Raw genomic sequence first — 27202 nt, 5'->3', positions numbered from 1 at the left:
CTCTAGTTCAGTTCGATTTCCTTTACAAAGAGGGGAACCCCTAAATAAATAAAGGTAGAGCAGCAGGGGATAAATCAGAGTAAACAAGGAGTCTGCTGTGCCTATAGATTTTGACAATATGCAGTTAAGTCAGTTTCTAATAAAAACCACTCTAACTAGACCATGCATATAAATTATGCCACGAATCAAATTGCCATATTTTTACTTTTTTATTTTCAAATTAATTGAAAAAATTTCTTAGATGCATAAATCATATATTGAGAAGAACAATTCAACTAACAAAGGACATAATAATCCTACGAACAAGAATGCCCATGGAAGATCTGAGACACAAATTATTCAAACATTCTCACTCACACTTAAATCCATTCAAAGCATGACAACATACTACACATACATCCTAAAATCTGGAAAGTGAACAATTCAGAGGCCCAACGTGCTTGGCATATCTTTTTTTTCCTATGAAAAAACAAGGATTAATATATTGTAGGTAGGAGTTCATGGTCGTGAAAATTCAATGGGGGAAAAAGGAAACGAGGGATTATCCTTTTGAAAATGTAAAGTCTCAATGAATCTGTATAACGGACGTCTTTTTTTCCTCCTTAGACCTTAAATCTGTCTAGCGCTCGTTGCAAACCTTTGTGTTTTAGATGAATGAGGGTATCATCGGCAAACATTAAAAGTGGTACCTTCATGCCAGCAAGTGAGGGTGCAGCTGTGTGATATGTGGAAAAATAATTAACTCACCTGTTAATAAACAATGTAGAAAGGGAGGGGGCTAGGATGCACGCTTGACAAACCCCTTTTGTTTCCGGGAACCTATCTGTGATCATTCCTTGAGAACCCCAGCGGACCTGTGCATAGTTAGACTCGTGCAGTTTGACAATTGAAGCAAGGAGTTCTAGTGGCATCCCTGATTCCTTCAGGGCATCCAATAACTTATTATGGGGACCAAGTCAAACGCAGATTTGAGATCTATAAATGCTGCATACCGGGTACCCCCAGTGATATTTACAGTGTGCCAGTAAAGCATTATAAATCTAAAAACCTGGTTGATAGTGCTGACGTGCGAACAGAATCCAGCCTGAAGTGTTGATAAAATATTATGTTCGCATATCCATGTTTGAGTTTGAGCCTGGCCATGATTTTTTGGATCAAATCTATTAGGCTAATAGGCCTGTAGTTGCTTGGGCATGTACGAGCTCCCTTTTTGTAGACTGTTATTATTTCTGCACCACGCCAGGAGTCTGGAATGTGAGCCCCACTGGCTATTGCATTTACTGGTATATGGATATACTTGAGCCAAGTAGCTCTATCATGCCTCCACATGTACCAGAACTCTCATACTTGTCTGGGTCCTTGATTTAGTGCAATCGTGGGGTTAACTTTTCGATGATTGTTTAGATTTATCCAATGGTTTTTTAACAAATTCACGGTTTTGCTTGACTTCCTTGTCATAGCTGGGTTTGCCAAGAGGTAGGTTAGTAGGTCTGGTTCCCAAAGTATTGTGTCCTAATGATGTATACACATCAGCAATAATTATAGGTAGCTCAAGTTCACAGTCGACATGTGCAACCGCTACAAGCCTCTGGTGCATAGCCACTGACGCTGCTTCACCTGTAATGTTGAACAGAATTATTGCAGACACCACAGGAACATTTTCCATCTGAAAGAAACACGTTAGTTAGATTCCTCACCTTAGAATATCCCCAGGCGTCAGACTGGATCCGGAAGATTTTTCGTCAGCAATACCCCTTGCGCGTCGCTAGGCGTCGTCTGCGGCTCCGCGTCCGTCGTCGGCGTCGTGCGCCGGGATGACGTCGTCGGAGTACTTAGACGCCGCCCTCGCGCGCTGACGTCAGTTCTTCTTTTTTCCGCGCCAGTAAGCGCAGATCCGGGAGAGCTACCCCTTTTAGTCTTTTTTGACTAAATCTTTTTTGATCATTTTTGATCCTTGTCTGTCGACATCTGGTGCCGGTAGGATGCCTGGGTTCAAGGCTTGTGAGGATTGTCATCGACTGATGTCTGTGACCGATCACCACCGCCGGTGCCTCTACTGCTTAGGCCCCGACCACGACGCGGAGTCGTGCAACGACTGTCAGGCCCTGACTTCGAAGGCTAGGCGGGAGCGGTCCCGCAAGCTTCTCGAGCTTCGCCACTCGGCTCCGCGTCGTGCGCGATCCCGGTCCAGGAGGAGGTCCAAGGATCGCTCGCGGAGCCCTAGCCGACGCCATCGCTCGTCCGGCTCCAAGTCGTCGGGTAAGTCCAAACGCTCCAAGAAGTCCAAGAGGCGACATCGCTCTTCGGACTCCCCTCGCCGGTCGCGCGACTCGGCCGAGGGTCAGGGTGGTTCCACCCCCGCGGCTCCGGCGGAGCCGCAGGTGCTGCGTCCGCCCCCATACCTTCCGGTCCCTGGGGCTGACGCGGCGCCGGCGGAGATCAGTGCCTTCCTCTCGGCCATGAGGAGCCTGGCCCCGCCGTCGACGCCCGCTGGCGCGCCTTCGGGCCCCGCGGACTCGACTGGGCGACCTCGCGTGCCGGCGGCTCCGGCCCCGGCGCCGTCGACGACTCCGGTCTCGACGCCGCAGGTCCCCGCGGGGCCCTTGCCTGGGCCCCAGTCGACGCCGGTTGACCTAGTCACTCCTCCACCGGCGCCGACGCCTGAACCACCGACGCCGTCACCGCCGACGCCGGTGACGCCGACACCCCGGTTTAGCCCTCATCCGGACCCGACGCCGGCACGGCGTCCGCCGACGCCGCATCCGACGCCGCTTGAGTCCTACCATCTCTACAGTCCGGTTCCGATCATTCCTCCTGTTTATCAGGAATCGGAAGAAGGGGGCGACTGGGAGGGGTTCGAGGACCCTCTGGCTGTTCAGTCACAGCTTTCTCAGGACTGGGCAGATGAACTGGGGGAGGCCAGTGGGCTGGACACCTCGCCAGACACTGGATTCACTTCTCCTCCGACCGTGGCTTCGGAGGAGGGTGCGGCATTTTCTGTGGTGCTGCGCAAGGCGGCTGAGGCCCTTGGGCTCGAGTTGCCTGCCGTGGCTGTGAGGACTAACATCCTCACTGAGGTGCTTCAAACCTCAGCAAGCTCCACTGAGCCTCTGCTGCCGTTCAACGAGGCCCTCACTGACGTTCTGCAGGGCACCTGGTCCAAGCCCTCCACAGTTCCTCCTGTGGACAGGAACGTTGCCAGGCGCCACCGCCCTGCTCCGGGCGACCCCAGTTTCCTGTCCCAACACCCCACCCCCGAGAGTCTGGTTATCCAGGCCTCTACTTCCCAATCCTCCTTCCCGACCGCTCCGCCGGATCGGGATTCCAAGAGACTCGAGCAGTTCGGCAAGAAACTGTTTTCGTCCCTTAGTTTGGGCCTGCGGTCTTTAAATACCGCCTGTCTCTTGGACCGTTATTCCCATTCCCTGTGGGATACGGTGGAGGACGTGCTGCCCCTGTGTCCGGAGGAGGTCCGGACGCGTCTTACCCAGGCTTTGGCCGATGGGAGGGATGCAGCACGGCACGCCATACGATGTGGGCTTGACACCACGGACTCGCTGGGTCGGGCGATTTCCACCACGGTGGCGCTCCGCCGCCACGCCTGGATGCGGTCCACGTCATTTTCCGGGGATGTCCAGACAACCCTCATGGACATGCCCTTTGATGGCACTCGCCTGTTTGGTGAGAAGGCGGACAGTGCGCTGAACCGCTTTAAGGACTCCCGGGCTACGGCCAAGTCCTTGGGCCTCGCGGCTCCGCGGGCGCACACCTCCGCTTTTCGCCCCTTTCGTGGCCAAGGAAGGGGCGCCTCCTCACGTCCGCAAAGCCACCAGCCGCAGAACCAACCTGCGCGCGGTCGCGGACGTGGCTTCCGCCGTGGCGGAAATGGAGGCCGACGTGGTCAGCCCACATCCACCCCGGCAGCATCCGCCTCAAAGCCTTCCTAGTCCGAGCTTTCAGGCCCATGCCACGCCAGTGGGCGGCAGAGTTCGCCATCACCTGCTCCACTGGCGGTCCATAACATCGGACAGGTGGGTGCTGCAAATCGTCCGAAGGGGCTACTCCCTCCCCTTCGAGACGACCCCTCCAGCCATGCCACCGCAGCACCACCGTATCTCGGGGGATCATTTAGATCTTCTCTGCGAGGAAGTTTCGGCTCTCTTGGCCAAGGGGGCCGTCGAGCGCGTTCCGAGTCCAGAAGTAGGTCGTGGTTGTTATTCCCACTACTTTCTGGTTCCCAAGAAGGGCAAGGGGGGCCTACGCCCTATCTTGGACCTCCGGAACGTCAATGCCTTCCTCCGAAAGGAAAGGTTCAAGATGCTAACGTTGGCTCAGGTTTTAGCTGCCCTAGACCCTGGAGACTGGATGGTAGCGTTGGACTTGCAGGACGCTTATTTCCACATCCCCGTCCTGCCGGCCCACCGGCGCTACCTGCGGTTCACGGTGGGCCAAGAGCACTTTCAGTTTACCGTGCTCCCCTTCGGCCTCACCAGTGCCCCTCGGGTGTTCACGAAAGTGATGGCGGTGGTCGCAGCTCATCTGCGCAGATCAGGGGTTCCAGTCTTCCCCTATCTCGACGACTGGTTGTTGAAGGCGGGCTCGCCCCAGGCAGTCGTCTCCCACCTCCAGACTACGGCGGATCTCCTGCATTTGCTGGGGTTTTCCATCAACGTGCCGAAGTCACACCTGAGTCCCTCTCAGGAGCTCCTCTTCATCGGAGCGGTTCTCGATTCGGCGCGGTTCCGGGTCCATCCACCGGAACAGCGGGTCCGGGATATACGGGCCCTGATTCCCATCTTTCGGCCTCTATCCCGGGTTTCGGTCAGGCTAGTGTTGCGGCTTCTGGGGCTGATGGCCTCCTGCATCCTACTAGTGCATCACGCCAGGCGGCGCATGCGGGCTCTGAAGTTTCAGTGGGCCCAGCATCACGGCAACCTGTCCGACCATGTCTTGATCTCGGAGGGCACTGCACAACAGTTGCAGTGGTGGCTCACGGACCGCGAGTGGGTCAAGGGCAAGAGCCTCTCCCTTCCCCAACCAGAGCATGTCGTAGTGACGGATGCGTCCCTCCTGGGATGGGGTGGCCATATGGGAGAGACGGAGATCAGAGGCCTCTGGTCTCCGGCGGAGTCTCGTCTCCACATCAACCTGTTGGAGTTGAGAGCGATCCGGCTTGCACTGAAAGCCTTCCTTCCCTCTGTCAGGGGAAGTGTCGTGCAGGTGTTCACGGACAACACCACCGCCATGTGGTACTGCAACAAACAGGGCGGGGTGGGGTCGTGGACCCTTTGTCAGGAGGCTCTGCGCCTCTGGACATGGCTGGAACACCAGGGCGTCACCCTGGTGGTTCAACATCTGGCGGGCTCTCTGAACGCCAGAGCAGACGAACTCAGCCGCCGGTGCATGATGGATCACGAATGGCGTCTGAACTCCGAAGTGGCGCAAGGCCTCTTTCAGCAGTGGGGAGAGCCTTGGTTAGATCTATTCGCCACCGAAGAGAACGCGCAATGTCAGCAGTTCTGCGCGTTGGAATTTCCAAGGCGGCACTCGCTCGGCGACGCTTTTCGTCGCGAGTGGAGTTGCGGTCTGTTGTACGCCTTTCCGCCTATACCACTTCTGCCCAGAGTGCTGAAGAAGATCAGGCACGACCGGGCCCAAGTCATCTTGGTGGCTCCGGATTGGGCACGAAGATACTGGTATCCCGAGCTACTCAGTCTGTTGACCGATCCCCCGATACGTCTGCCCCTTCGGGAGGATCTTCTGTCGCAGCAGCAGGGGACGGTCCTCCACCCGAACCTGTCCAGCCTCCACCTCCATGCGTGGAGATTGAGCGGCGGCAGTTGATGCCATTTGACTTGCCTCCTGAAGTCTGTGATATCATTCTGGCAGCCAGGCGTCCCTCCACAAAGTCGGTATACGCCTGCCGGTGGAACAAATTTGTGGCATGGTGCACAGCAAAGGCTGTGGATCCCCTTTCCGCCCCTCTTTCTGAGGTTCTCCTCTTCCTTCTTTCTCTGGCCCGGCAGGGCTCTGCCCTGGGCACCCTGAAAGGTTATCTTGCTGCCATCTCCGCCTTCTTGCGGCTTCCTGATCAGCCTTCTCTTTTCAAGTCCCCTGTGGTTACACGCTTTCTCAAAGGCATTACACACACATTCCCTCCTGTCCCTTTTGTAATGCCTCAGTGGGACTTGAATCTGGTATTGACATTCCTGATGTGCGCTCCCTTCGAGCCTCTTCACAATTGCCCTCTTCGTCTTCTAACTCTAAAGACTGCTTTTCTGGTAGCCATCACCTCGGCTAGACGGGTGAGTGAGCTCCAGGCTTTATCTTCAAAGCCTCCTTTTCTATCTGTTCATCCGGACAAGGTTGTCCTTCGGCCTCGTCCCTCCTTTCTTCCTAAAGTGGTGACTCCATTTCACCTTGGGCAGTCTGTCACCTTGCCCACCTTCTTTCCGCCTCCGCATCCTTCCAAAGAGGAAGAGAGGCTCCACCGTCTGGACCCAAAACGTGCGCTCTCCTTTTATCTGGACCGCACAAAACAGTTCCGGGTGGACGACCAGCTTTTTGTTGGGTACGTGGGCGCTAAGAAGGGGAAAGCTGTGCACAAACGAACCATCTCTCGGTGGGTCGTTTTGTGTATAAAAATTTGCTATTCTTTGGCTAAAAAGGACCCTCCTGTTGGGCTGCGCGCCCATTCTACTCGGGCCACGGCGGCTACTACTGCCTTGGGACGGGGAGTCCCTTTGCAGGACATCTGTCAGGCGGCGACGTGGGCTTCGCTACACACGTTTGCCAGGCATTATTGCCTTGACAGCCAAGTCCGGAGGGATGGCTTCTTTGGCCGTTCTGTCCTCCAGGACTTTCTGGTGTGATCTTGGTTCGCAGACCCACCACCGGGGATGGTATTGCTTGGGTATCTATTCTAAGGTGAGGAATCTAACTAACGTGTTTCTTTCAGATGAACAAGTTACTTACCTTCGGTAACGATGTATCTGTAAGAAACATTAGTTAGTTAGATTCCTCACCGACCCTCCCATCCTCCCCGTTCTGCGAACTGACATCTAGGGTTAAGGCTATCCCTTTCAGGGCCCTAGATTTTATTTTTGGCACCAGTGTCGGTCTTTGCATGGCTCTGCGTTCCTGGCGCGGAAGGCTATGTACAAGAACTGACGTCAGCGCGCGAGGGCGGCGTCTAAGTACTCCGACGACGTCATCCCGGCGCACGACGCCGACGACGGACGCGGAGCCGCAGACGACGCCTAGCGACGCGCAAGGGGTATTGCTGACGAAAAATCTTCCGGATCCAGTCTGACGCCTGGGGATATTCTAAGGTGAGGAATCTAACTAACTAATGTTTCTTACAGATACATCGTTACCGAAGGTAAGTAACTTGTTCATTAGTTCCATCCCCTAATCTAGGGCCGCAAATGCCCTGTATTTAACACGTCCGGCAAAACTGACGTGGACGGAGTGCCGTGACTGATTGTATAGACGGTCTCAAAGGCTGTCCAGCACGTGTTGCAATCGCATATTCTGGGAACGATTCCTTGGGGTAAGCACGTAGTCAATATTCTGTGCTTGTCTTGTGGCCCCATATTGAGAAATACAGCTTCAATTTGGTCGATCTTTTGGGCGTTCAAAATGGAGTTTCTTCACGATTAGTGGAATGTTTTGCCTATAACTGAATGAACAATTCCACAACTTATTGTTGGCACCGCAGGCAATTGGGCTTGCCCTGATAAGCCAGGTCGTGCTGGCAACACCAACAATTTACGTGAAACGTACTGAGCCAAGCATCTATAGAGCGTAACTAGAGCATTGTACAAGGCTCCTATTTGCTAAAGATTTTGATTTGCCATGTCGGGATATGGCGTGTATCCAGCTAGAGCCAGCCAGGTCGCCTCATCGTTACTAAGGGGAGCCAAGCGCGGGTGTAGCTACATGTTGAAGGGCATCTAGGAACCAAGTATGATGTTCCCAATAAGACAAAGTAATTTCCATGAGCGCATATGGTCTGTATGGTGCTGATGGTGAAGGTGGTGTGTGTATGGAATGTGCTGTTATTCCCATCCACAGCTGGAAAATCTTTCCAAGCATGAAAGACTTCAAAGTGGTAAGCAACGTTGGCTTCAACTGCGAAGATAAACGCACCACCATCATTGATGAGTCGATGATGCGTTACATGTGCTTGGACGTTGGGTCTGCAATTAAATGGAATGGTGACAGGAGCTACCGCCATAAGTGAAATGGAAAGTAATACAAAGTGCAACACAAAAATGGTTTATGTTTTTGAACTTTCAAGCTTGAAAAACCACAGTTAGTTGCTTCCTAAACACCAGGGAGAATTTATCACAAACCCCACGGACGTCTCCGGTGGAAGGTGTAAGGGGTATTATAGACATGTAAGAACTACTCAGGAGACCCGTAAATAAGTACCAGACCAAACGTTAGTTGCACCGTGTTGTAGGGATTCTGTTCAGGAGCAGAACTATGCCTGGAACTTCAGTATGTAGGAACTGAGTCACTATACCACATCAGTGCCCATGAGCCCCAATCCATACTAGCTCGTAGTGCCTCACCTGCCTTCCTAACCTTCCCAGAGTAACAGGTAAGTTGGCTCCCCAGAACACAACACTCTAGTCCCCTCAGGAAAATCATGGTAACAGGTCATCCCCTTTCTTTCTCACTCATGCATGTCCAAAATATACAGTAAGGAGATATAAGAACAGTTTAAAATACTTTTTGAAACTATTGTGCTCTATTATGAAGCAACTGTGCTGCAACTAGAAAACATACAGAACTTAGTAATGTAATTAACATCCACATTAAACCATACACAATGAAAAGCCCTATCATGTTTATTGGTTTATTTGCCTAAGCCTATCCTCACAATAATGTAACAAAGATCTCTGGGTTGGTACCGGGCCCCACACCTAGCATTTGCCGTTAGCTAGTCTGCCCCGTAAATTGCACAAAGCTGGCGATGTCGTCTTGGAACCTCCCCTCAGCTAAAAATCCTCCTTTGTATTTTCAAAACGGCTCGTCTTGGCTAATATAAAAATAAATGCCATGCTTCGAAAACAGCAACTGGGTGTTCCTATTATGTCTAGGTGTTAGTGTCCGACCACTAACCGGGCTTGATGTCTGTCCTTGAATGACTGAATCCCAGTAGAAGAGCGGAATAACAAAACGTGTAAAGCCTATTTCCTATTTCTAAAGTAAGTGGGACACAAAAACAAACATGTGTATTCCGTAATGTGTGCAAAGCAAAAGGAGCCTGCAACCTGTGTAGCGTGTGCAATTAGGCTAACCTAGGATAACTACAGTGGGCCCTATGGGGACTCACGGCAGACACTGCATGTGCTGAGGAGAGATCAAGTGAGGCTGTGAGCAAAAAAAAAAAAACAACCATCTAAAAAACAATTCCAAAGTAAGCCCAATCCACATAATGGCATTGTCTGGCTGTGAACTGGAAATGCTCCTCGTTGTCAGGATACCAGAATAATTCAGTAAAAACGGACTCATTCCTTGTAAATCTAGAACATCCGGTTAAGGTGTATTTGAGGTAGGACCACCATCCTGTGAACAGTTTACCTTTTTCCCTACATTTGCTAATTTTCTTTTTTCCTCTAAATTTGTTGACATTGCAGGTGTTTTCGGATTTCCGTGTTCACTAGCCTCTGGTTGCATTGCATTTCTGTGTTCATTCCAAATATTAGTAGATTTGAGTTACCCCAAGGATCGCGGTTCTACTTAGGGCACCGTTCAGTGCCCTTCACCACCCTGATTCCAGTTTCGAAGCCCACACTGCCTGGGAGTGGAGGGATCTCTCTGTAGAGGTCTTGGAGGGCTCCGTGTCTGATGAGGAGTAGGTATTGAGTTAGCAGCTTGAACCTCTTTAATATCAAGTAGTGTCTTTTCTGTGTCTATTTCACCTCAGACCCAGTGTATCTGTACCTTATGGATCCCGTCCATTTAATCTTTCAAAATGTATTGGTAAAAGCATCCTCAAATATTGCAGAGTGACCTTCCTGTTCATCCCTTATTTGGTCTTTCCCTTGTAGCTCCTAACTGGATCGCGACCCTGACGGTAGGGCATGCCGGTGCTCACGCTACCTACTACCACAGAGCAAATGAGCAGGTAAGAGGTGAGCACAGCAGCAATATTGTTGTGGGTTAAAGTACCAATGCTGTGACGTAGGCTTGTGTTATTATTGAAAGTAAATGACCCACAATGAAACGGCTCGAAGTAGGACTGTTGTCAGACACAAACCCATGTTCATAAACGGTAAACCAATCCGATTTAATAAAATGAAGTAAGCTCCTGTGACCACAAGAAAGCACTTTTTACATAGTCACCTACTACTGAGTACATTCCTACAAAGTAAATTCAAACTATATTTTTGTGAAATAATAAAGTGAACGGTTTAAAAATGGGAATGAAGCTTCACAACCCCTGAGCTGACAGTAAATGGAACCAGCCAAAGATTGAAACGCCACCTCATGCTGGACCCAAAGTTACTGATGGAGTACATTTGTCATGTTTTAATGCGTCTTCTTATAAAATGCCTTCACTTATTCTCTGTATAACATTCTTATTTTATGCTTTTTCTCCAAACTTTGGTATTTTTCGTAAAGTTGTCCTGAGGGTTTTCTACACAGGATTACCTGATTTTTTTTCAACTTTTAAATGTTCTTTTAATTTTAGCTATTGCTACTGCATACTGTTGTAAATGGGTTGATTGACCTTGGACTGTGCTCTTTGAACTCAACACTCACCGTGGGAGTGTAAATTTGAGAGGTTGTGTGCTCTAAACATAATAAAAAAAATGCAAAAAAGAACTGTTGATGGACCTCAGGAACGTCAACCGCTTCCTCCGGAAGGAGAAGTTCAAAATGTTGATGCAAGCTCAGGTCCTGTCTGCCCTCGACCCTGGAGACTGGATGGTAGCGTTGCACTTGCAGGACGCTTATTTTCACATTCCCGTCCTGCCTGCCCACTGGCGTTACCTTGGGTAAACGGCGGGCCACAGGCACTTTCAGTTTACCGTGCTCCCCTTTGGCCTTACCAGCGCCCCTCTGGTGTTCACAAAAGTGATGGCGGTGGTCGCAGCTCACCTGCGCTGATCAGGGGTTCCAGTCTTCCCCCCTATCTCGACGACTGGCTGATGAAGGCGAGCTCGCCCCAGGCAGTAGTCTCCCACCTCCAGACTATTGTGGACCTCCTGCATTCACTGGGGTTTACTATCAACGTGCCGAAGTCACACCTGACTTCTTCTCACAAGCTCCTTTTCATCGGAGCGGTTCTGGACATGACACAGTTTCGGGCTTATCGTCCCGAGCAGCGAGTCTGGGATATTCGGGCTATGATTCCGATCTTTCAGCCTCTATCCCGGGTTTCGGTCAGAATGACCCTGAGGCTGCTGGGCCTCATGGCCTCTTGCATCCTGCTGGTAGATCATGCCAGGTGGCATATGTGGGCTCTGCAGTGGGACCCGAAGTTCCAGTGGGCACAGCATCTGGGGAATCTGTCCGATTGCATTCAGATCTCGGAGGGCACTGCATGTCAATTGCAGTGGTGGCTCACGAACCAGGATTGGGTCAACGGCAGATCCTTCTCCCTTCCCCAACCGCAGTTCACACTGGTGACAGATGCCTCACTGCTGGGATGGGGCCGCCACATTGGAGAGGCGGAGATCAGTGGCCTCTGGTCTCCGGGCTCCACATCACCCTTTTGGAGCTTCGGGCAATCCGTCTTGCACTAAAAGCATTTCTTCCGTCTGTCCGGGGAAGAGTGGTGCAGGTGTTCATGGACAACACCACCATGTGGTACTGCAACAAACAGGGCGGGTGGGATTGTGGACCCTATGTCAAGAGGCTCTCCATCTCTGGATGTGGTTGGAACATCAGAGCATATCCCTGGCGGTTCAACACCTGGCAAGTTCACTGAACACCAGGGTGGACGAACTCAGCCGCAGGTGCAAGATGGATCACGACTGGCGTCTTCACTCGGAGGTGGCGCATGGTCTCTTTCAGCAGTGGGGAGAGCCTTGGTTAGATTTATTCGCCACTGAAGAGAACGCGCAATGTCAGCAATTCTGCACGTTGGCATTTCCAAGGCGGCACTCACTAGGCGACGCTTTTTGTCGCAAGTGGAGTTGCAGTCTTCTATACGCCTTTCCGCCTATACCATTTCTGCCCAGAGTGCTGAAGAAGATCAAGCATGACCGGGCCCAAGTCATTCTTGTGGCTCCGGATTGGCCACTAAGTGTCTGGTATCCCGAGCTGCTCAACATGGCCATCGATTTTCCGATCAGACTCCCTCTACGGGAGGATCTTCTGTCACAGCAGCAGAGTATGGTCCTCCACCCGACCCTGTCCAGGTTCCACTTCCTTGCATGAAGATTGAGCACGGCAGTTGACGTCGTTTGACCCTCCTCCCAAAGTCTGCAATGTTATCTTGGCATCCAGGCGTCCCTCCACTAAAACGGTATATGTGAGAAAGTGCCATCTTTCTTGCATGGTATGCCCCCACTTTTTGCTGAATTGCTGATGTACTTTGACTGAGTGTGCCCTGGGCTCCTGCCAATCAGGTACCCAGGGCGTGTGTTCCTTCCCTAAAACTGCATGACAACCTAAACCCAATTGGCATTTCTGGCCACAGGCCAGAGCCTGGTAAATGGTACCCTAGGTACCCAGGGCACAGTGACCAGAGAAGGCCCCTAAGGGCTGCAGCACTTATTCTGCCATCCTTAGGGGCCCTGTGTATATGTGTGTGTATATATATATATATTCACTGAAAAAACCATAGGTTTCACACATGTTATAGTTAGCGGAAATTTTACTGATAAAAAACCAATGAAATTCCCCCGTTATAGTTAGTGCAGGCAACTATAACTCACGCGACCGCAATCCTCTGGTGATGCTAATACTGTATTTAGACACTTATTTGCCCATGTCTTCTTCCATTAAATTTTAGCTATACATATATTACAAATATTTTTTTTTCATAAAGACACATATGTCATCAGCAGAAGATTGCGGTCGCGTGAGTTATAGTTGCCTGCACTAACTATAACGGGGGAATTTCATTGGTTTTTTATCAGTAAAATTTCCGCTAACTATAACATGTGTGAAACCTATGGTTTTTTCAGTGAATTTGCAAGGTTTTTTAAATGCTAATTCCTAACTATAACGTGTGTGAAACCTATGGTTTTTTCAGTGAATTTGTACGGTTTTTTAAATGCTAAGTTACTTTACGCCATTCGTGGCGTGCGCGCCCACTTAACGCAGTTCGTTCCGTGCGCGCACGGTGGGCACGCCGTGCGCTACGCGCACCGCGTGCCCACGTTACGCTAGATGGGCCATGTACGCACGATGCGCTTCGCGCACCGTGCGCACATGGAGGACATATGATGCACTTCGTTTTTAAAGGTAATATTTTAATTTTTCGCAGTACTTATAAGCCATGCACAAATGGTGCCCTTCGGGCACCATTTGCACACGGGGTGGAGAGAGTGTGGATAATTTTTTTTTTAATATATTTTTTTTTTTAATATTTTCGTTTTTTACAAGTGTGATAATCCATGCACAATTGGTGACCTTCGGTCACCAATTGCACACGGGGTGGGGTTAGTGTGGATATTTTTTTTTTTTATATATATATTTTTACCGTACGCGTACGGTAAGCGTAATCGGCGAAATTAGCGAAAAAATTAAAATTCCGTTTTTGGCCTTGGGGGATCTTTGGGGACTCCCTCTAAATGGCTATGTGTGTGGGAGCTGTCAAAACAGCCCCTTTAAATGTTTTTGTGCTTTGTTTGTTAATCATCTCTCTCAGTGCGAGAGAGAAAATGGCGGCCGCCGCTTCCTGGTTTCGGCCGATTCGAATGTTTACTAAGATCTAAGAGCCAATCATAATCGCGCTCGCGCACGCCACCGTACGCGTACGGTAAGCGTACCGTAAGCGCACCGTAAGCTGGCTCAGATATATATATTGATTTAAAGGCTATTTTCTCAGAATCTACTGAACAGATTTACACCAAACCTACAAAAGGCACTTCCTTGACCTGAGGACTACCTCTCTGCCAAATTTCTAGTAATTCTGTTCAGCTGTTCGGGCTGTAGCCCTGTCTAAAGGTCCTATGGAAAAATGCATGGGAAAAACGCGTTTTGGGACCCCCCTTTTATCTCAGCCCCCGCTTGACGAATCCCCGAGACTTTCAGGGTAGGAGCGGAGCGTAGCGCCCCACCTATTCTGAAAAATTCGCGAGGATTCGTCGACCGGCGCCAAAGTTATTCAAAATAGAATGTTGCGGATTTCCTATGGAAACGTGGTCCTAACTATAAATACCTACTGGCGACCGTTCTGGGTGCAGAACGAAACAGAGTCGACAGGGCACACATCTCTGTGTGCCATGCCCACAACACACACTGCCCTGGCATACATCAGCCACCCCTCTAGCTGGGTGCCCTATGCCATTGGTGTGGGCACAGCTACAGGAGCCCTGTGCCCCTACAGTACCCATGTCCATTCCTGGGCACTGTGCAGTGCTGCCATTTAAGAGTATATGGTGCTGGGAGATCGTCAACACGAACTCCACAGCACCATAATGGCTGCACTGAAGACTGAGAAGTTTGGTAACAAACTTCTCAGCACATTAAACCGGCACTGATGCCAGTGTGGGATTTAATGTACAATGCACAACTGAGGGCCTCTTAGAGATGCCCCCCTGAACCTAACCTAAAATCCACGTCTTGTCTGAGGGGCTGCCTAGGCTGCCACACAGCAGACATGTTGCTGGACCCCTGGGTAGAGAGCCATCCACTCTCCTGGACCTGCAACAATGCACATCCTGGGCGAGGTGCTAGGTCTCCTCCCCCAGGATGGGCAGGGGAAGCTTCAAAGGCATGCCGCCTTTGTGAGCTTCTCCAGGCCACTTACTGTACTCAGCATCTGGCCCCTACCGGTTCTGACCCTCACTCTGGCGGGAAGACTGGCTGGAAACCCCAAGGAGTGAAATGGGGTGTGCCAGCCTCTGCCTACCCCACCCCTCAGGTGGGGGAGGCGAAGTGAAGCACATCTCCGGGCTCTTGCCAGCTTGAAGATGGGAAGCCCTGCCCAATCAGGACTAGGTTACTGCCCCCCTTCCACAGGAGAGTGGCAGGATAGGGGGTGTACCCATCTAAGGGCAGGGACCCATTGGTCCCTGCCCTTTCCCTACCTGTAACGCCCCTAAATCTAGTATTTAGGGGTACCCTGAACCTTCCTTACTTGGATCCTGATTCCGAAACACCAAAGAAGATCAAGAAGCAAGAAGACCCGCCGTGCAGCTGCTAACAAGAGGAAGACACCAACTGTTTTGGCCCCAGACCTACCGGCCTGTCGACCCTCGAACCTGCTACTGCTAAACCCCAGCATCTCCAGTGGTCAGCAACCTCACAAACCCCGGAGGACCTGGCTACCTTGTGACTCTGAGCAACTGGGAGTCCCACGAGCAGTGGCACTGCTCAAATCAAGTAATGACCCCTGGCATCAGCCCGGACTGTGAACCAGGCACACTATGCACCCGCCAAGCCTGGCCTGTGCCGGAGTGGACCAAGACCACGAGGACGTCCCCCGGCGACTGTGACCCCGAATCCAGCACCCAAGGACCCACCTCGATGCTCCTGACGACGCCTGCAGCCTCAGAACCAGGGACCCCTCCAACCGCGACCAGCAGAGGGTAAGATTTCCCGACACCAAAAGGCACCCCTGCACCCGGCGCCCTGCGGCCCCCTGTGCCCAACTCCCGGGTACCTACCTATCCTCCAACTACCCAACTTACCTGTCGAAGTGGTGGTCGCACCTGAAGAATCTTCGTCCCCGAGCTTGCAGCCTTTGTTCGTTCTTGAGCTTTTCAATTGCAATCCATTGAGCGCCCGATGGCTCAAAAGCACCCTGCACCCAGCCGCCCGAGTGGCCCTGGCAGTGCAACTTCTACTCTAACCTACTTCCCCATTTGCCCTGAGCAAGTGACCAGGAGCCCAGCTTCCCCAGCCGCGTGTCCTGCTAGCCAGCAGCCACCAACCACGGGCCCCCTGCCTACCATAGGATAACATTGGGCCTAACTCACTCTGCACCCGGGTGCCGCTGAGGGTGTAACAACTGTACTTACATGACCCTGGTAGACCCCAGAGTTTATGCCCAGAACCTTAACTCTGCCAGTCGAGTACTTACCCAAAAGCAGATAACTCTTTTCTTCCATAGGGTAACATTGACTGGTTTCTTCTGAAATTTCTTTTAAGTGTGGAGTTTCTAAACTTTAAAATATTCACCTAAAATCAACCGAGTAACGAAAACGAAAATACTCACCTGCTATCGGGAGACATCCCAGTGCTGGATTTTGGTGCCCAGCACTGACCCTGAAAAGTACTTACAACCGTACTTACCGCTAACCCAATTTTCTTCCATAGGAAACCATTGACTGTTTTTCTGTGAAATTTCTTGTCAATTTTTGCAAACTACAGATATTCTTTAAAAATCGCACCAACTGTGAAAACGTAATTACTTACCTGTTTTAGATAGATGTCCCAGTGCTGAACCTAGGAGCCCAGCACTGGATTACAAAAGTATCGAGAACATACTTTACCCGTAACTTGAATTTTCTCCCATAGGAAACCATTGACTGTTTTTCTGTGAAATTTCTTACTTATATTCGTTAAAAATCACCTGTATAACCTAAACACATTCTCTCAACTGCTTACAGGTGGTACACTAATGCTGGATCCAGGATCCAACACTGACCTAGAAAAAGTAACACTAACCCCACTTACCTGCTAAGTGAATTTCCTTCCGTAGGATAACATTGGTGATTTTATTTGAAAAAGTTTATAAGTGCCAACTTTTAAAATACCAAAATATTGCTTAAAAATCACAGCAGTAACTAAATCATATTTACAAACCTATTTCGACGAATTGTCCCAGGACTGAATCCAGGATCTAGTCCTGTGGTTAGAAAAGTAATCCTTAAAGTAATGAATTGTATTTAACTTGAAATTCCCATTGAGCTCAATGTATTATTGTGTTTGAAACTGTGTTGCCTATTGCACCCACTGTAACTATTGCATCCAAAGTCTGTTGCCTTTTGAAAAGTATTTACCTAAAGCCTCTCAATCTGAGAAAGTCTATTTTGATACCTATTGTTAGTTCTAAAATAAAACAACTACCTATTTTTATACAAACCATTGGCCTAGAGTTCAGTTATTGAGTGTGTGGAACTATTTGCTGACTGAGTGTGTACAACAAATGCTTTACACTGTCCTCTAATACTGCCTTACTGCTCGACCAGGCTACCACTTTAGAGAGTAAGGTTATATCTAACTTTAGCCTCTGCCAAACCTCTGGGGACTGTGGACTCTGTACACACTGTACCTATTTGGGAACCGTATATACAGAGCCACTTTCCTTCAGTATATGGCTGCAGATGGAACAAATGTGTGGCATGGTGCACAGCAAAGGCTGTAGATCCCCCCCCCCCCCCCCCCCTTTCCGCCCCTCTTTTTGAGGTCCTCTTGTTCCTTCTCTCTTTAGCCCAGCTGGGCTCTGCTCTGGGCACTCTTAAGTGTTACCTCTCAGCCATTTCTGCCTTCCTTAGGCTTCCTGGTCAGCCTTCTCTTTTCAAGTCCCCTGTTGTAAAGAGATTTCTTAAGGGCATTACTCATCTTTTTCCTTCTGTTCCCTTCGTAATGCCTCAGTGGGACTTGAACTTGGTGCTTACCTATCTCATGTGCGCTCCCTTTGAACCGCTACATAACTGTCCTCTCAGGCTTCTTACTTTGAAAACTGCCTTTCTGGTGGCCATCACCTCTGCACGCAGGGTGACTGAGCTGCAAACCCTTTCTTCAAAAACTCAATTTCTGGCTGTTGATCCGAACAAGAGGTCGTCCTCAGAACCAGGTGTTTACTTCTTCCCACATTGGTCAAACCATTACTTTTCCCACCTTCTTTCCGCCTCCGTTTCCTTCTAAGGAGGAGGAGAGGCTCCACCATCTGGATCCAAAATGTGCGTTTTCATTTTATTTGGATCGCACCAAGCAATTCCGGGAGGATGACCAGCTCTTTGCTATGTCCGGATCCAGTCTGACGCCTGGGGTAATTTTAAGGTAAGGAATCTATAACTAATCGGTCTCTTACAGATATATTGTTACCGAAGGTAAGTAACTTGTTAATTCACTTCATTGAAGGCCACGATCCTCCGTTAATGAGATCAGATTGCGGTACTCCACTCTAGAGGCCAACATACCGCCCGTCTTTACTGCGCATCAAGTTACTGTGAGCTGGGCTCCATTTTCAGCTACCTCTGTTTTTAGCTAAGTAGTAATGACTCTTCTATGATGACCCACAGACGAGAACAAGTTTAATGCTTGTACCCCGAGCACAACGCAAAGGGTTGCATGACCTGGAAGGCCACCTCTTCTGCCCGCTCTACAAGGCAAAGGCCAGGGATACCTCTGCTCTGAAGAAAAGCCTCTGCAGCGTGCCGCTCTTTCACCTGCCAAAAAGGCTCACAATAGAAATTCAGACCCTAAGAGCGGGCTTCGATCAGGATTCAAAGTCAGGACTGGGAGGCACGGTTTAAGCTTTACTTTCTTCACTTTAATCAACCACCAGCCTTTTACATTTATCGATTATAGCATAAACTACATTTCCCAGGAGCCCTTGAGAAAACAAACAGTTCAACCAATCAGAGGGCTTCAGCTCCATGTAACAATCCCCGCAGAGACTCTGTCCTTTTTCTTCGCTGATCCGGAAGCAGACGAATAAGTGCCTTCATATTTTCAGTTCTCAACTTGGGGGTAAATGTTTTACATGTACCAAGTGGGATCATTCTGGCACCCCGGATGCCTCTCAACTGTGTGTGCACTGATTAACTGGTTTGTTTTCTCCCACTTTTAACATGACCGCAAGGACGTTATTTCCTACAAAGTCGCTTTAGTCTGCCAGGCTCTGGTGCGCCGTGTGGTTAGCCAGCTGCTAGAAGGCCCCGACATGTCTTGCTTTCGCGCTCAGCGGGTCTCTATATCCCGGTGGCTGGTGCGTGCCATTTACTTGTATGGGGAAAGTCGGTAAGCCGTGTGATAGCTATAATTTCTGGGCAGCATTCATTTTACTTGTTTTCCCGTATTAATCGGAGCCACCCCCTGGAGAGAGGCACTCTCACTGTGGATAAGAACAGCCCCAGTGGGGTGTTTATTGTGTCAATCCCAGGCGGCACGCAACCCTCCTGAAACTGGGTGAAAGTACCACACTTCCCTGACTTTATTAATCCTCTGCTTCTAGTGGGATACAATTATACTTATCCAGACTTACCCTGCCTGTATTTGCTCCATAGATTAAGACACCTCATATACACTCATGGAGGATTTTGAGGGCGGCGTAATCTATGGAGCAGGAGGACGTCACTTACCTCCCCATAGATGATGATTTGTCTGGTGACGGGTGCCTCGATCAGAGGCTCAAGGAGATCACACCTGTGCTCTCTTTTGTGGTAGTGTGGGAGAGCACTTAGGCTGATCAGAGGATAATTCTAAGCTTAGCGGTAATACATGAGACACTGCAGAGAACTTGGATTTTGTTGGTTCCCCTCCCCCCCCCCCCCCCCCCACTAACACACTTTTGGCCCCCTTTTTAGCTACTCGATGCTGATTTTCGACTTTGATAGTGCCTCGGGGCTGCTAGCCTCGACCTCAGCGCCAGCGCTCCTTCCCTAAAACAAGGTGTTGTCTACCTCAGCGCCATGCGCTCCTTCCCTAAAACAAGGTGTTGTCTACCTCAGTGCCATGCGCTCCTTCCCTAAAACAAGGTGTTGTCTACCTCAGCGCCATGCGCTCCTTCCCTAAAACAAGGTGTTGTCTACCTCAGTGCCATGCGCTCCTTCCCTAAAACAAGGTGTTGTCTACCTCAGTGCCATGCGCTCCTTCCCTAAAACAAGGTGTTGTCTACCTCAGCGCCATGCGCTCCTTCCCTAAAACAAGGTGTTGTCTACCTCAGCGCCATGCGCTCCTTCCCTAAAACAAGGTGTTGTCTACCTCAGTGCCATGCGCTCCTTCCCTAAAACAAGGTGTTGTCTACCTCAGTGCCAGCGCTCCTTCCCTAAAACAAGGTGTTGTCTACCTCAGTGCCAGCGCTCCTTCCCTAAAACAAGGTGTTGTCTACCTCAGTGCCAGCGCTCCTTCCCTAAAACAAGGTGTTGTCTACCTCAGTGCCAGCGCTCCTTCCCTAAAACAAGGTGTTGTCTACCTCAGTGCCATGCGCTCCTTCCCTAAAACAAGGTGTTGTCTACCTCAGTGCCATGCGCTCCTTCCCTAAAACAAGGTGTTGTCTACCTCAGTGCCATGCGCTCCTTCCCTAAAACAAGGTGTTGTCTACCTCAGTGCCATGCGCTCCTTCCCTAAAACAAGGTGTTGTCTACCTCAGTGCCAGCGCTCCTTCCCTAAAACAAGGTGTTGTCTACCTCAGTGCCATGCGCTCCTTCCCTAAAACAAGGTGTTGTCTACCTCAGTGCCAGCGCTCCTTCCCTAAAACAAGGTGTTGTCTACCTCAGTGCCATGCGCTCCTTCCCTAAAACAAGGTGTTGTCTACCTCAGTGCCATGCGCTCCTTCCCTAAAACAAGGTGTTGTCTACTTGTGCTACATTTGGCAAAGGACTTCAGCCCTCCTGGAAGTCCCTTGTAAGTGGTACCTAGGGCGTGGGCACTAAAGACACTCCCTAAGAGCTGCAGCATATCTTGTGCCACACCCAGGGACCCACATACAAATCCCACACACACTGCCATTTCAGTCTGCGTGACATGGTGCAAACCATGAGTGAAAACACGACATGACACCCTCCTGTGTGTCAGGCCAAAGTCCCTGTGTTGAATATATAGTCTCCCCTGCAGCCGGCCTTGATCCCGAAGGTATGGTGCGTCATATTTTATGGGAGGACATCTCTGCTGTGATCTGTGCTGTCAAGTTTTATTGGTAGATATTTACAAGTGAGCAGGGAAGCCATCTTATGGTATGTACTGGGCACTGGTCAAAACGAGATCCCCAGCTGCATATTTATTTATTTAGAAGATTTTCAATAGGCACAGCTACCCCTAGAGGTTTCCCGGCTCAGGCGGCAAAGGAAGAGGATTTTTTATTACAGATCTGTCCTTCCACAGAGTGAGAGGACACTAGGACCAGTCAGAACTGCACAGGGGACCAATTCCTGGGTTCTGGACCCCTTGCAGCAGCCGAACTCGCTGTGACCGGACACCATCGCCAAAGAAGTTGACCTGCACGTCGAGCAACTTCAAGGACAGTGAAACCCACTTTGTTAGCGGCCCGGCTGTCCTGTTTGCCCTTCTTTTTGCAAAGCAAAGACCAAGACGTGATTCTGTGGCCACCCGACTTCTCAAAGCACCTATGCAGCTGCACTCCAGAGCCCGAGTCTAAGGAAAGTGATGGTGCCAACCCACAAGAGCTAAGCCCATGCTTGAATTATGCAGACTGGACTTCCATTCTCTGCCTACAGCCGCTTTCTGCAGGCCCCGCCAACTGCGAGAGACTCCTTCACTGGAATCTGGTGGCAAAAGACACCTCTGCACCTGAGCCCCAAATCCAGCTAAATGGACCATGAGTGTCCCTGTATGCCCAGCGATTTCAAGGGCCGAGCCTCTCTGTGGGCTCTCCCAAACTGGCCATCCAGTCCCAGCTTGCAGCCTCTTTGCAACCAGGCCGTTCTCCCATTAAAGTGAATGGGACACACCTCTGCACCTAGACGCCCCAGAGCCTCCTGAGGTGACCTGTTGGATGTGGCCTTGGACCTTGCCCCATACTCGCCTTCATCCCTGAAGAACAGCTCCATAAGTCGCTGCTAAGGGCCCAAATGCAGTTTGTTTGTCCTCCTTGGGACAACATTACCAATCCAGAAATGTCACTGTGCCCCTTTCTGAAAGCCGTAAATTCATAACTCGAAAAGTACTTGCCCGATTCCGATGATCTTTGTATCTAAATTTATATAAAAATGTTTTATTTTTTATAAATTCATGTCTGATTTCATTATTGAGTGTCACTTACTGTGTGTGTGTGTGGGTGTGTGAGATACATTCTTAGCACTACCGTCTGGATAAGCCAAACTGCTCACCCACGTTACCCCAAAAGAGTATTTGGGGTGTCATTTGTGCCTCTGTAATTCCTTTGCGGTTTGCCTGGACTCTATGCACAGTGTACCTCTTTTTGGTCCACTATATGAAGAGTCCGTTTCCTACACTCTCACTCAAAGAATAAATCCGAGACCAAATTAGAAAAATAACACTTTTATATGTATTTAAAACAAAGAATGTAATTAGAAGGTAAGTACTTTTTTAAGTAATATTTCACAAGAGAGAAACACAGTTCAAAGTTGTGCGCCTTTATGCACAATACAATCCTATGGAAGGAAACGTCATACATGCATAGAAGGTAGGTACAGTTGGATATAGGGGTTCCCTTTCATAGTTTTGGTCAGTAGTGGGCCATGGTCCAAAGAACTACCAGCAGTTCTTGGGGAACAGCCCAGGATCAGCCGGTAGCAAGTTGCTGGTAAGGTTGGTAGCTGTGCGCTCTACGGTGAAAGGGGGGGCCACATAAAAACGCGCTGCACAGGGGGACTTGTGGACAAGTCCGAGAGCTCCCAAACGTGGGCTTAGGTCGCAAGGACCTTTGGAGAAAGGGGGCAGAGCCAGTCCGTTGCTACCCAGGCCGAATGGCTCGTGTGCAGGGTGGTTGGGTCGGCTGGGCTGGTACGCAAAGGTGCTCCTCATGGTTAGGGTCAAACAGCTCGCAGAGGCACAATCAGGACAGCTGGACCACTCACAAAGTGGGTCTGAGTGATGCTGACCTCTCTGGACAGCTGCTTGGTTGTGGTGCAGCGAGAAACCAGACTGGAAGGGGTTTTAAAGCGCGCTAGTCACACTTGAGGGACTCAAGGCGCTGGGAAGGGGGGCGTGCGGGGATGATGTGGGCACGCTTCCTAATCCTACTAATTTTCCCGCCTGTCTTGCTGCTAAAAAGTGGGGCCAAGACAGAGGGTTGGGCATCTCCACTGTCTGGGGAGGCCCAGGTCACTTAATAAAGGCAGCAAGGCCATTGAAGCTTCCCACCCTGGAAGGCACTTCACGCTTGAAAGAGGTGTGAACACCTCCGCCAAGAGTAGGCCTTGCTCCTGGCCTCCGAGAGCGACAGCTCACCCCGCATGGAGGAGGTGTGAACACCCTCGCCAAGAGCAGGCCTTGCTCCTGGCCTCCGAGAGCGACAGCTCACCCCGCATGGAGGAGGTGTGAACACCCTCGCCAAGAGCAGGCCTTGCTCCTGGCCTCCGAGAGCGACAGCTCACCCCGCATGGAGGAGGTGTGAACACCCTCGCCAAGAGCAGGCCTTGCTCCTGGCCTCCGAGAGCGACAGCTCACCCCGCATGGAGGAGGTGTCAACACCCTCGCCAAGCGCAGGCTTTGCTCCTGGCCTCCGAGAGCGACAGCTCACCCCGCATGGAGGAGGTGTCAACACCCTCGCCAAGCGCAGGCTTTGCTCCTGGCCTCCGAGAGCGACAGCTCACCCCGCATGGAGGAGGTGTCAACACCCTCGCCAAGCGCAGGCTTTGCTCCTGGCCTCCGAGAGCGACAGCTCACCCCGCATGGAGGAGGTGTGAACACCCTCGCCAAGCGCAGGCTCTGTTCCTGGCCTCCGATAGAGACGGTTCTCACTTCAGGAAGTCAGATACTTGTCTGTCGTGGCTGGCTGGTCGAGACTTGTCAGTCAAAACACTAGCAGTTGGTGGGATTTCAGGGGGGCACCTCTAAGGTGCCCCCTGGGTGTATTTCCTGATAAATCCAACACTGGCATCAGGGTGGATTTACCATGAGGAGATCTTGTTTGGGAAACATCTGTGGGTACAGTGAAGCCATCATGTAGCTGCGGAACTTGTAATCACTGGTGTCCAGCAGATGGACTTGGTATGGCTTCCCTGCGCACTCGTAATATCCGTGGGTGAACTTGGATATCACAGGAACACATCCACTCATGCAGATATGCCCACACGTGGGTATAGTGCACTCTGCCTTGGAGCTCGGAGGCCTGCTGTAGGGGTGACTTTCCCATACCACAAGCAGTGTTTTGCAGGCATGACACACAGGGGTGTTTCTTGTCTACTTCGTTTTTCTCTGCAGCAAGACACGCAGGCTGCAGAGGCAGTTTGCATGAGCTCGGCGAGGGGTCCCATAGGATGGCACAACTTGTGCTGCAGCCCTTGGGGACTCTCTTTAGTTTCAGTGCCCTAGGTTCTAGAGGTAGCACTTACTAGGTTCTTACATGGGGCCTAAAGGGGTCCAATTGTGGTGCAGTAAGGGGAAGAACATTGGATAGCAGGAACCTAGCACACTTTCAGTCAGTTGAATCAGATACCAGACATAAAGTGGGGGGGGGGAACCCATGTTAAAAGGGGCACCTTCCTAGTAAACTTTTAGCTCCCCTAATGGTGGAGCAGCACATCGGTACAGTGAGTGCTCCAGACCATCAAACTAGGATACTCCCTATCCTTTCTATCTTATCCCCTAGACGTGTTGCACAGTCTAGTGCGGGATTTCAAAATTCTTGCACTAGCTCAAGTCCTGTGCCCCTAGATCTAGGAGAGTGAATGGCAGTGCAGCATTTGCAGGATGCATATTTTCACACGCTGCCCTGTAGTCTCACAGGCCTTGAGCATTTTCTGTGCTTTCTTTTGGCTTTACCAGGTGGTCACCAAAGTGTGGTGGTGGTGTTCACATCCTGTCTGCAGAGGTTGGCAATGAGACCACGCCAGGTAGCACATGGCTCTGCAGTGGGACCATGTCAGGTAGCACATGGCATTGCAGTGGGACCACGCCAGGTAGCACATGGCTCTGCAGTGGGACCACGCCAGGTAGCACATGGCTCTGCAGTGGGACCACGCCAGGTAGCACATGGCTCTGCAGTGGGACCACGCCAGGTAGCACATGGCTCTGCAGTGGGACCACGCCAGGTAGCACATGGCTCTGCAGTGGGACCACGCCAGGTAGCACATGGCTCTGCAGTGGGACCACGCCAGGTAGCACATGGCTCTGCAGTGGGACCACGCCAGGTAGCACATGTGGGTGCTGCAGTGGGACCACGCCAGGTAGCACATGGCTCTGAAGTGGGACCACGCCAGGTATCCCATGGCATTGCAGTGGGACCACGCCAGGTATCCCATGGCATTGCAGTGGGACCATGCCAGGTATCCCATGGCTCTGCAGTGGGACCACGCCAGGTATCCCATGGCTCTGCAGTGGGACCACGCCAGGTATCCCATGGCTCTGCAGTGGGACCACGCCAGGTATCCCATGGCTCTGCAGTGGGACCACGCCAGGTATCCCATGGCTCTGCAGTGGGACCACGCCAGGTATCCCATGGCTCTGCAGTGGGACCACGCCAGGTATCCCATGGCTCTGCAGTGGGACCACGCCAGGTATCCCATGGCTCTGCAGTGGGACCACGCCAGGTATCCCATGGCTCTGCAGTGGGACCATGCCAGGTAGCACATGGCATTGCAGTGGGACCACGCCAGGTAGCTGCTGCAGTTGGACCACGCCCGATAGCGCATGCAGACGCTGCAGTTGGACCACGGCCGTAGAACATGTGGGTGCTTCAGTGGGATCACGCCAGGTTGCGCATGCGGCTGCTTCAATGGGCCATGCCAGGTAGTGCATGCAGGTGCTACAGGAGGACCGCAGCAGATAGTGCATGCAGGCGCTGCAGTGGGACCGCAACAGATAGCGCATGTGGGTGCTGCAGTGGGACCGCGGCAGATAGTGCATGTGGGTGCTGCAGTGGGTCCACACCAGGTAGCACATGTGGCTGCAGTGGGACCGCAGCAGATAGTGCATGTGGGTGCTGCAGTGGGACCGCGGCAGATAGCGCATGTGGGTGCTGCAGTGGGACCGCGGCAGATAGTGCATGTGGGTGCTGCAGTGGGACCGCGGCAGATAGTGCATGTGGGTGCTGCAGTGGGACCGCGGCAGGTAGCGCATGTGGGTGCTGCAGTGGGACCGCGGCAGGTAGCGCATGTGGGTGCTGCAGTGGGACCGCGGCAGGTAGCGCATGTGGGTGCTGCAGTGGGACCGCGGCAGATAGTGCATGTGGGTGCTGCAGTGGGACCGCGGCAGGTAGCGCATGTGGGTGCTGCAGTGGGACCGCGGCAGATAGCGCATGTGGGTGCTGCAGTGGGACCGCGGCAGATAGTGCATGTGGGTGCTACAGTGGGACCGCGGCAGATGGTGCATGTGGGTGCTGCAGTGGGACCGCGGCAGGTAGCGCATGTAGGTGCTGCAGTGGGTCCACACCAGGTAGCACATGTGGCTGCAGCAGGGGGGGGGGCACGCCAGGTAGCACATACGTGCTATGCGGTGGGATCTGAAGTCTCCATGAGCAGAGCACCAAAGGGACTGTAAGAACCTTCCCCCTTTGCTTCGTCATCTCCCACTTTTTGCTAGATTTATTGATGATGTATGGACTCTTGGCACTGGGGTGCTGCCGTCCAGCAGCCAGTGTATGTGCTTTGAGCCCTAAAAATTTGTAGATTTGGTTAATACAAAATTGGCATATTTAACTTACCCTTAGTTCCCTATTATATGGTACTCTGTGTGCCTTGGGCCTGCAGGTTAAATGTCACTCGTGGAGCCCAGCGTCTGTTCTGCTACCACTAAATTGACAGGGCAAACATCAGGCCGGCCCCTTCACCCTGATGGTGCAGTTTCAAAACTGCACATTTGACCTTTTGCCAGGCCTCAATCTTCTTTTTTTTAATGCTGATAAGTCCACCCTAAGGTTAAGAAATGTTCCCAATCGTCAAGAAAGCTGCAACGAATACTGAATCTACCATTGCCCCAGGCTTTCCTAACTGCAACACTAACTCACCCCATCACCGGACTGGTCTGAGCTCCCTCCCATCAATCGCCGCATCCCACACCCCGAGCGGCTACTTCAGAACAACATAGCCATGGTGTAGGAAGCTGACTCTGTATATACTATACCAAAGTAAGGATTAGTGTGCACAGAGTCCAGTGGAACCCCAAAGGTAGGCAGAGGTACAAGTAGATAGCTCCTTACTCTCTATTTGCGGTAGTGTGGTCGAGCAGTAAGGCTTCATCAGAGGACAGTGTT

At 51.2% G+C, this 27202-nt stretch overlaps 1 protein-coding gene across 1 annotated transcript in view; it reads left to right on the top strand.

Moving 5' to 3' along the window:
- TOMM40 (translocase of outer mitochondrial membrane 40) overlaps positions 1–27202 on the top strand; it is a 306671-nt gene that overhangs the window by 172143 nt on the left and 107326 nt on the right. The window contains exon 8 of the mRNA XM_085615475.1: positions 10065–10141. Coding sequence (XP_085471601.1) covers positions 10065–10141 — 77 coding nt within the window. The remainder of the gene's footprint in view (positions 1–10064; positions 10142–27202) is intronic.

Source organism: Triturus cristatus, chromosome 7 (genome assembly GCF_964204655.1).
Source record: "Triturus cristatus chromosome 7, aTriCri1.1, whole genome shotgun sequence".
Lineage (NCBI taxonomy): Eukaryota > Metazoa > Chordata > Amphibia > Caudata > Salamandridae > Triturus > Triturus cristatus.
The sequence above is the reverse complement of the archived record's forward strand: the minus strand, read 5'-3'. Positions and strand labels throughout refer to the sequence as shown.